Genomic DNA, 11,116 nt, shown 5'->3' with positions numbered 1-11,116 from the left:
CTTACCCACGAGTAAGAAAAGTTATGATTACTTGATCTAAAACCACGGTACTCTTTTCTCATAAACATAATTGTAAACTAATAACTATTGATGTTTCCATCTACACGTACACAACATTTAAACATGATAACTAATTCTGACCAAACATGTATATAATATAATGTAGGTTATCTCTTCACGTTGTCATACATTAATAGTTAATAATGCAGATTGTGTATCTCTACACGTTGTTACTCCTGAAGATTGTCGTTGACTTTTTGTTTTTTTTTTGTTTCTTTCTCATATTATCCCATTTTTGGAATCAGATCACAAACGACTTGTGAAAAACAATTCTCTCCAATTTTGTCTCCATGGCGCAGCAGCCACAACAACGTCCAATCTTAAACCGTCCCATCTCTCTTCTCAACCGCAATGGTCTCCTCCTCCTTCTCCTTCTAGCACTCTTTGTTATCCTTGGTGTATTCTTACCTTTAACTAAATCTCCCTTGTTCCTGTTTCCAAACACAACAACATCTTCTTCTCTTCCTGCTCCTTCTTCTTCTTTACCATCGATCTCCGACTGGCGCGACTATTCCCTTGCTCAAGCAGCTAAGTTTGTGGCTAAGAACGAGACAGTGATCGTCTGTGCCGTTAGCTACCCTTTCTTGCCTTTTCTTAGCAACTGGTTGATTAGCATTTCTAGACAGAAGCATCATGAAAAAGTTCTCGTGATCGCTGAAGATTACGCTACTCTTTACAAAGTCAACGAGAAGTGGCCTGGTCATGCTGTTCTCATTCCTCCAGCGTTGGATCCTCAGTCCGCACACAAATTTGGTTCACAGGTAAAACGAGAGTGTTAACACCTTTATGATCAGCTTGCTATATTAATATACTTAACTTTAATATTCATAACAATCACTTTGATACGAAAAAGAGTTACACCCAATGTGATAATCTATTAATAAGCATACTAGAATGCGAATAACCGGATCTTTCTTTAACTAATTTAAAAGATTCGACCAGGGTTTCTACAATTTGACATCTCGGAGGCCACAACATCTCTTGAACATTTTGGAGCTAGGTTACAATGTTATGTACAACGATGTGGATATGGTCTGGTTGCAAGATCCGTTTGACTATTTACAAGGAAGCCACGACGTATACTTCATGGATGACATGATTGCAGTATGTAACATATCTCAATCTATTGCATTTTAGAGTCTTTATGTATCTTTGGAATCTGGATCTGATTTTGGTGCTGCCAGGTTAAGCCTATGAATCACTCCCATGATCTACCACCTCTGAGTCCAAGCGGAGTGACTTACGTATGTAGCTGCATGATTTTCTTGCGTTCAACTGATGGTGCAAAGCTTCTAATGAAGAAATGGGTTGAGGAGATTCAAGCTCAACGTTGGTCTAACACGGAGGCAAAGAAACCACATGATCAGCCTGCTTTTAATCGAGCACTTCACAAAACAGCTCATCAAGTATGTAATGTTACTTCCTCCAAATTCCACATCTGCTTATGGAAGTTTAAAGTTAATATGGTATCAGAATCTAGTTTATTAATTAAAAAAAGCTGGTCTAAGTAAACATTAGGAGTTAGAGTTAGAGAGTAAACATTTTTGGTAATCAAACATCGATAAGTAAGAGGAGTTATGAGTAGGTACGACTTTGGTTTTAATCTCTAATGTTGATTTCAGTTGTTCTAATTCATACTCAACTCTTGTTGTGATCTTCTATTAAACAGGTAGATGCCTACTTGCTTCCACAATCAGCTTTCCCATCAGGAGGATTGTACTTCAGGAATGAGACATGGGTTAATGAGACAAAGGGGAAACATGTCATAGTCCACAATAACTACATTATCGGTTACGACAAGAAGATGAAACGCTTTAAAGATTTTAACCTATGGCTACTCGATGATCATGCTCTTGAGTCTCCACTAGGAATATTAAAGTAAAAATTTGAATACACCAAAACATATTTTGTCACTAGCTCTCTCTCTCATTATGTTGTTATCTTGAGACTAACAACAATATCAATTGCTCGTTCGTTTCGCTTTGCAGGATATATCAAGAGCAGCAGAATACTACTGAAGGGAAAAATCGGAGGAAAACAGGGAGAAAACAGAGGAGAAACAGGGGTAAGAAACAGAAGTTACCTTAGAGAAGACTTCTTATATGTACAACAACTATAGGATCTCGAAATTGTTGCGGAGAGATTTATTCAAACTCGATTTTGATTACTTAGATACATGTTCAAAGCAGTCTCTCATCATAATTATGTATACGTTAATGATATATTATAGATAAATTAATATCCTTTTTTATTAATTAGTGCTTTAAAAAGAAAATTTTTTTGTTGCACACGTAAGATTTTCAGAGATTTAGAAAATCTCTTGAGCAAATCTATGTACTCGTTTTATCCCCAAAAAAAAAAAAAAAAAACTCTATGTATTCAAAAACATATATTGATTTGTTATGGTATTTCAAAGTTGATTAGATAGAAGAAATAACGAAAAATAAGGATCAAATATTTTCGAATACAATTGATAGTCTAAAATAGAAAACTTGAGGAGAAAGGGAAAAAAAAAAAATAGAGAAAGGAAACCCTAAAATTTTACACCTTAAACAGTAATATCAACTTTCGATGCCCCTTTTGGTTGATTCCTAGACATCTACCGATAACGTAATTGTTGCACTATTATGCATAGAGACGGCCCAATCATGGTAACTACGAACCATATCAAACAAGGTATACCCAAGCCTAGAGCCAAGTGAGGAGAGATAGCATAGAAGAGGTCGAGGAAATAACCAAAGCATAAAGTCTGAAAACTACGTCCCAACAAGTAGGAATCACGTACTGAATCATCCATATATTCTGCAGCTTGCCAAGTCAAGACGGAGAGAAAAGCCGAATCCATCGAAATAGAGAGAAATGTAGCACCTGCGGTTAAGGGAATCTTGTGGGCTATTACATACTTGGTCGTTGCAATGTTGAAGATTAGTATGATAATAATCATCGCAATATCGAATTTTAGGTTCACTCTGCAACAACCAAACCATTAAGAGGATCAGATAATTCGGTTTATATAATCAGTGTTATGTTGGTTATATTACATAATATTATTAACGGATATTGAGCCTTACCACCATGCACGGAGAGGGCTAGGAGTAGGCTTCGTAGTCATGGCTTCTTCGATTAATTTATAACTGGTTGTTATTGATGAGGAAATCAAAGGTTGCCTATACCCATTAGGTATTTTTATATATATAGGTCTCTCTGGTACAATAGTCTGATTGAGATTATCTATCTATACTACTAATTGGGGAGTACACAAGCAGAAAAAAAAAACTTTACAAAAAATTCCATATATTGCCTCTACGAATTAAGCAAGGAAGAAGAGAAAATTTTTTTGTTAAAAAAATTTATAAGGGCAACGAAGTCATTATATTTGGAGATGGGACGCGGATCCTTATTGTTTGGTATTATATCATTCGGATCGTAGATATATTAGATGTGTATCCAAACACTATCTTCTTCTTAAACCTGTATGAGAAATCAAATCCAAACGACATCAAAATCCGCAAGTACTAGAAAAATGGCAACTAATAATATGCAATCCCTGATGATCCTCTTCCGTATCTAATCAATCATCAAAATGATATCAAAACATTAACTGCAAATATTTACAGTTAATCACAAATATTCTCTTTTCAAACAATCATAACAACCAGTTCAAATTGATTACCTTTTGTTCTTCGTAATTTTCTAGCCTATATCAATCTTCAGAACTAAAAAAAGAAACAGTTGGATCGAATCCCAGTTCTTACTATGGTATATCGTATCAACCCCAAAATCAAATCTAAAACAGAATATCTTATATTCATTGCATCAAATATTCTACCTTTCAACCAAACCCAACTTAAAATGCTATATAAACCATAGAATACATTGGAAATCTTAAAACTCATCAAACATACGAACAAAGAGAATATAAATTCACCTTGGTATAAGTCATGGCTGCCACCGATGGTTTCACACATGTTTCCAAGCTCAAGGCCTTCAAAACAACATGGAAGATAAGAGTCATACAAGAAAGTGAACCAAACTTTTAATTACTATGTTTAATATTCCATTATAGGGTTCTCTTATTCATGCTACTATTAAGAAGCAGCAGTTGAACAAATTCCAAATGCTTATTGTTTTTGGTGAGTGGCGAATTATTGAGAACTTTCAACTGTCAAAATCATCAGGAAAACCTCAGAAGGAAACAATGAACGTCGTATTCAAGAAATTTTTTCAGAATTTGAAATGAGTCGTTTCATGTAGGACACATTTTGGAAGGTAACTATTCTTGATTAACTTTAATTGGTATTTTACAAATATATACTTTATTTGTAATGTAAGAGGTTTTCGAAAACATAATTTGATTTGTGTTATGATAACAGGATGGTTTCATATGATGAAAAGACTGCCGAGGATGGTGAAGTTGAGAAACTAAATGAGTGAAAAAGTTTCATGGATTGGTATGGTTTAAAGCAAACGTTTTGTTTATAAAATTTAGGATGCTGTTCTAATAATTTAGTATGGTTTTTTATGTTTGAAAAAAACCTACTGTCTCATCAGTAGGTTTATTCTCAAACTTTTTTCCATACTATTTATAACTTTTATTTACTATAAGGTGAGTTTTGGACTTTGGTAAACTTTTATAAATTGTTAACAAAAAAAGGTTTACTTTAAATAACTACTTAACATTACTAGCAGAAAGCAAAAATTTACACCGAATTAAAACTTGATTAACTTATCTCGATAGTAACTTACCAGGATTGTGTATAGATTTCCTCCTTACTACACGTCCCATTTTGTTGTGATTGTTGAAACTTAGGCCAACACCAGTTTTACTCGCACAAATAAACAAATGGGACATTAGTTTTGTTAAAAGAAAATGAACATTATAGTAAGTGTTAAACCAAAATTGATTTGCTTTCTTACCTTTCATTTGAAAACTTTATGCAAAGCAATTAATAGTGAATACACCAGTATTCACTAACACCTCCTTCAATCCAATTGCCGAGTCCAATGACCGTCTAACTCAAAGAAATTTTAGAGTGACCAAACAAAACCAAAATATTAGAGTTTTGAATTCATCAGACTAGATGTATAAGCACGAATCGAAAGAGTTTTTCCTTATCTTTTATTTTACACTTCTTTAGTTGTTTTCCTGTTATTTGAGAACAAGTAAATTAGAAATCTACACATAAATATTAGAATTTCGAAAGAAATCAGACTAGATGTATAAATACGAATCGAAAGGGTTTTGTGCTTATCTTTTATTTTACGCTTCTTTATTTGGTTTCCTGTTTTTTTAGAACAAATCAACAAAGAGGAAAACTTAAAATTCAATAGTATAGATTGATTCTATTTAAACAAAAAAAAGAAAAAATAACCAATTGGAAATAGATTCAAACTTGTAGAAGAAGATCCATATCCGATTCAATCTTTTTGGAAACCAGATCGACGCTACATACATAATACAACAAGTAAATTAGAAAAGACGATTCTATAAATAAAAGATCGACTTATCACCTTATCCATTGAGGTCGAAATCAGAGTATTACAAAAAGACAGATTATCCAATAAATCCGATCATGTTGGTTTAACTGGGATTCCAAACTGGGAATATTATTGCCTCAGAGATTATCGGATAAATCCGATTTATATTGCTCAAATCGATTTTTTCGCAACATCAGACAATTCTCTCTATATCTCGACTTTTTTTTTTGTCTCTTTCTTTTCCCGAAAACGATTGAGTAGAAAATAAGAGTCTTAATGGGCCACATTCGGATTCAAAAAACCCATCTATAATATTACCAAAATTTATACTCTTATGGCCCATTAAAATCTGGTTTTATGTTGAATTTATGTTATTATATTCAAATACATGATATTATTTGGCCAAAGAATACAACTTATATTTTATTTACAAAATATTTAAAGATACAATCTTATTCAAAAAAGAAAAAAGAAAAAATATTTCTCGCACATACGTGCGGGTCTTATCCTAGTATTTAATAAATTAAACTATAGACCAAATAAATTTCAAGTATAGATAATTACAACTATATTAAAATTCGATCCATTAATAGGCAACTATATACAGTATACTTAAAATTCAAAATTATAACGATAATCTATCTCCAGTTTTTCACAACCCATATTATCACATGAAAAATAAGTAATGCATGTAGTTAGTTAATTAAAACACAAACTAGTATATTTAAACTTTTCTTAAAAATGAAGTTATAAAGCTAAATAATTCAAGTTTTGCTAATCTCCATATAAAACGAATGAACTTTTACGACATGGTCACAAAATGTTAGAGAACATATGATCAAAGATGGTTGAGAATTTTAAGAAAAGCAAAGAACAAAGAAACAAAAAGAGAAAAAAACAGAGAATCCATTTCTTCAGATTAGTAGTAGCACTTGTCATCGTCCTCTTCCTTGGACGCTTCTTGGATAAGGATTCGGAGTCACTGTCGTCGGCTATATCCTCATCTTTGTCGTTGGACACTTCTGCTGAGTCAGTTTTATATCTCTCTTCATCATCGTCTTTTTCTTCTTTGTCTGATGATTCAGATTCATGTGTATCCAAGAGGTAACTGCCGTCATCTTCATCTCCAGATCCTTCAATGTTGTTTCTCTCTGTTTCCTCCGTCAAGATCTGGACACCACATTCGATAATGTCGAAATCTTGGTACATGCTGCTGAATTCGAGCACTATCTCTCTGCTAGAGGGGTTAAAAAATGGCAACGGATAGATGTCCAATATATGAAACACAAACAGATGTTCCATTCGATATTTGTAGACATCGGTAAGGACAAACTTCACGTTAGTGGAGTTTACTGAGTTGCCGACAGTGCAACGACATAATAGTCTTGAAACTATAGTAGAGTCTCTGGTTTTATGATCAAACTCTGTAGATATCACAACGCAAACCTTAAACTTGTAGAAATCAGAATGAGGAATTGTTAACTTATTTCCTCTGGCTCGGTGATGGAACTCTGTTGGTACTTTCTTTCCAGGTAAGAGTGCCCGCCCGCTAACAAACACTTCTTGAGTAATCGCTCGTCGTGCTTGTCGACTTAGTTTGAAGCAGTTGCTGAAGTCGAGTTCTGCATTTGGAGTGTTTAATGGTGCACTTACTCTCTCCAATGATTTACAATGGTTTGCGCGTAGCCATTCGATCGAACAGGGGAGCTTCGGCAATGACGTGAGTTTCTTGCAGTATGTTAGAGCAAGGACACGTAGATTATGAAGACCTTTGATGCAGTCTGTAAAACTCTCAATACCACAATGATCTAGGTGTAGCTCTGTTACACTCGTGGGGAGATGTGTTGCAAAGGTCTTGAGATTTACACTGCCACTTATATCAAAAGACTTAAGCTGAGAGAAATGCGTAAGAGATGCGGGACATTCTTTAACCGTTGTCTCCATTACCGAGAGCTTATCGATGTTGGTAGGAACATCTGGAAAGCTTCTCAAATGAGTGCATCCCATCATCTTGATTTCTTTTAGAAATGCCAAGTTGACGAGAGTTGGAATGAGTTCTAGACTTCTGCAATTATTCGTCTCTAAGTAGTTCAGTTTACGAAGATTTGAAAGTGAGGATGGAAGCTCTACCAAAGCAATGCATTCATACAGATCCAATCTCTCTAGATTTGTAGCATTTGTAAGATCTGGAAGTTTCTTCAAACTAAATGACCTAGCGAGATTCATCTTCTTGAGATTTGCAAGTGGCTGAAAGTCAAAATTCAGAACATAATGAGTAAACACCTTGTCAGTTCTGTCTTTTCATATCAACACACATAACTAACTAACCTGAGTTCCGTCCCATAGCTCCTCGAGTTTGCTAGACGCCATGTAGAGTTCAACGAGATTTTCTGGGCAAAATCTATGAGGAAGAGTCTTTCTCGGGTATGCATCCCAACGTAGTAACCTTAAGCGAGGAAGATAATCCATCTCCTCTGGAATGTGCAGTTGGTTTTTTCCAGTTACCCACCGATCGTAAACTTTCAAGAAGAAAAGATTGTGCATTCTTTCAAAAGCTCGAGTGCTTATTGTTAATTTGTTGATCTCTCCTACGTCAAATGATATTCCTACAATTGCTCCATTCCCCTAAAAAAAAAATATTCCACAGCAAAACTTGTTAGTGCTTAAACAGCAGTGAATAAACATGGTAATGCAAAACATAAAGCTTACCTCTCCAATTTCCAAAACATAAAATATCTCTTGAGTATCTACAAGAATCTGGCGTTTCCAAGGCTCTTGTTTGGAAATGACTTGTCTAGCCATAACTTGTAGCAAACAGTGCACTACCACTATACTTTTAGGGCCATGACCTTATGTGTATGAGATGTCTATTGGCTAGTATTTTTAACCCAAGTCTAACATCCATGTTAGTTTTTGCCAGCATGGATTTCACATGATCAACATGTTTCTGATTGAAGAAAACTGCAATATAGAGAAATAGAGCTTGATCTTTCTCATGTAAACTATCGTAGCCCACTTTTAATACACTCTCAATTCTTCCATCAAGACAAGTTTGCAATCTTGGTAGTTCATCTATCCAGTCAGCATAGTTCTTTCCCCGCAATGATGACCCCAAAACATGCAGAGCCAATGGAAGGTTACCACAAATCTCTGTAACTCCGACCGCTAGATTCCTAAACCCATGAGGTGGAGAGATTTGTCTAAATGCAGATTGACAAAAGATCATTAAAGCTTCTTTACTTGATGGAAACTCCACTTGGTATATATCACTGATACCATGTTGCTGCAAAACCTCTTTGTTTTCACTGGTCACTATGAATCTACTCCCTGGGCCAAACCACATGGTATTAGCCAAAGCCTCAAGTTGATCTAGACTTTCCACATCATCAAGAATGATAAGAACCTTCTGGTCATGTATCCTTTCTTGTATCACACTTGAATGAGATATCCTAATGCCATTTAAGTTCAAAAGCTCTGAAAGAAGCTTCTCTTGTAAACGCAACTTCATACCATAGTCAACCAGACCAATCTTATAGTTCTCACGAAGGTTATCCATAAAACAAGTATGCTGAAACCTATTAGATAGCATACTATGTAAAGCTCTAGCAATGGTACTCTTACCAATTCCTGCAGGACCAGAGATCCCAACGATCTTAGCTTCATCATGATCTAAATCAAGCAAAGACACCATTTTACTCAAATGATCATCTAGTCTAACCATGCCATCAAAATCCCTAGACGGTGTCACATTGAGTTTATCTGAAACATCACTTGCAATCTTCTCAATCATTTCTGCTTCATTGTTCCTAATAATAATTAAAAAAAAAAAACATCACAAAGAGAACACTCCTCTGTTACTGACACCTAAATAGATTTATCTTTAATAAACAATTAAACACACTCCAAAACAGATGTAGTAACAAATATATAATTAAGATTATTATTATATATCAAATACAATTATAACTATACGAACCAGTTTTGGAAGTGTTCTCCAGCGATGTTGCCCACATAGGTCAAAGCTTGGCTCCATTTTTGTCTCTTCTCCTCTGTACTACGAGCACAAGTTTCATCGAAAACACTCCCGAAATCCTCGGTTTGTTTCCGGACATGAGAAGGATCTACTCCGTAGAAGACAGTCATCACTATTTGACCTACCTCTTCTTTGCAGTTCAAGATCTCCAATAGCTCATCCAAACACCAGCTAGACGAAGCGTAGTTCTTCGAGCGAGAGCAATACGATCGCGATCCTCGAATCTCTAATCGCTTGTGTGAGAGCCGGGGCGATGATTTGGCTTCTCTCCATCCCATTGTCATCGAACATCGTGATCCCATTGTAACTGAACTGTTTGCGTAGATGACTGAGAAATGTTTTGCGGACGTCTGGACCATGGAAGCTCGTGAAGACCCTGTATCTCCAAGTGCGAGCTGAAGAAGAAGAAGAAGCCATGAGAGAGTCGTTCAGAATCATCAATGATTGTTTTCAGAAATAATTGTTTTCTTTTTTCTTTCGTCCTTTAAAAGTGTGAAAGGAATCTTGTTTTGACTTTACTATACTAAGCTAAAAAAAACAAAAGAAGAAGATAAAATATTATTACACTTCTGCGCCCAGAAAAAGAAAAAAAAAAGGGACGAAGAAGATTATTACACTTTCTATTGATTCTGTTGGCCTAATTTAAACCAATATATTATTAATACAGTTTTTTACGTTATACTAAAGTTCTTGGAAAAAAAAATTTACAAAATTTAACTAATTTTCATAATTTTTTTTTACCTAATTCAAACATAAGTATATGATTCTCTTTTTTTTTTTCTTTTTTTTTTTATCTTATCTTTTTGAATTATTATATAACAATAATGGATTTTCAAAATATGGATTTTCATAATTATTATACTTAAATCTACTCTCAAAATGTGTGGATTTTCCATCATACTTGTAGGCTTGTAGCATTTAAGAGTGGTGCATTCAAAGCGATGCACAAAGATTTGGCATAGATGACATGACATTTAATTAGTTCAAACGAATCAAAGTGGATGAAGTTGCTGAAAAAGTCTTGAAGACACTTATGCTCATGCAGACCGAGGTCGCATCTCCATAATTTTTTCGCTCTGGAGAAATCTAACTCAAGCTCTTTGAGGTTTTTAGTAGGACATATACTGATCCATAAAAGTATCTATCCTCTACACGGATTAGTTTGAGAAAAACAAAAAAAAAAACGGTTAATCTCTAATATTTTGTGTTAACTAAAAATGTTATCAATTATGCTTACAATTAAAATGAAGATATGTGATTAAAGTAAGCTTCGTTCTCCAAAAAATATATTCAAATTAATCTATATATTATGTTTTATGGCCAAATGTGTTAATACTTGTAACATTTACTATTATTTACCAAAGGAATTAATAATTTTCTTTAGAAACTTTTTTCACTTATGCTAATATTAATTTTTATCATTTAGAGTTCGACACATTATATAAACACATGTAGCTTTTATTAATACTCTATTTCAATAAGTGTCAAAGTAAATACAAATTTTGAAAACATTTACCAAAGTAATTTTTCATGTACTTCTTAATT

The 11,116-nt window shown here is 34.3% G+C and overlaps 1 protein-coding gene and 1 pseudogene across 1 annotated transcript; one reads left to right on the top strand and one right to left on the bottom strand.

The window, feature by feature from the left end:
• Positions 274-2,315, top strand: LOC104758988 (UDP-D-xylose:L-fucose alpha-1,3-D-xylosyltransferase 3-like). The gene is made up of 5 exons (XM_010481964.2): positions 274-821; positions 1,003-1,164; positions 1,245-1,466; positions 1,730-1,938; positions 2,049-2,315. The coding sequence occupies exons 1-5, from the start codon at positions 351-353 to the stop codon at positions 2,146-2,148; spliced, it is 1,164 nt and encodes a 387-aa protein (XP_010480266.1). The 5' UTR covers positions 274-350; the 3' UTR covers positions 2,149-2,315.
• On the bottom strand, positions 6,299-10,039 carry LOC104758986 (annotated as a pseudogene).

Source organism: Camelina sativa, chromosome 17, assembly GCF_000633955.1.
Source record: "Camelina sativa cultivar DH55 chromosome 17, Cs, whole genome shotgun sequence".
NCBI lineage: Eukaryota > Viridiplantae > Streptophyta > Magnoliopsida > Brassicales > Brassicaceae > Camelina > Camelina sativa.
This window is presented reverse-complemented; position numbering and strand designations above follow the sequence as displayed.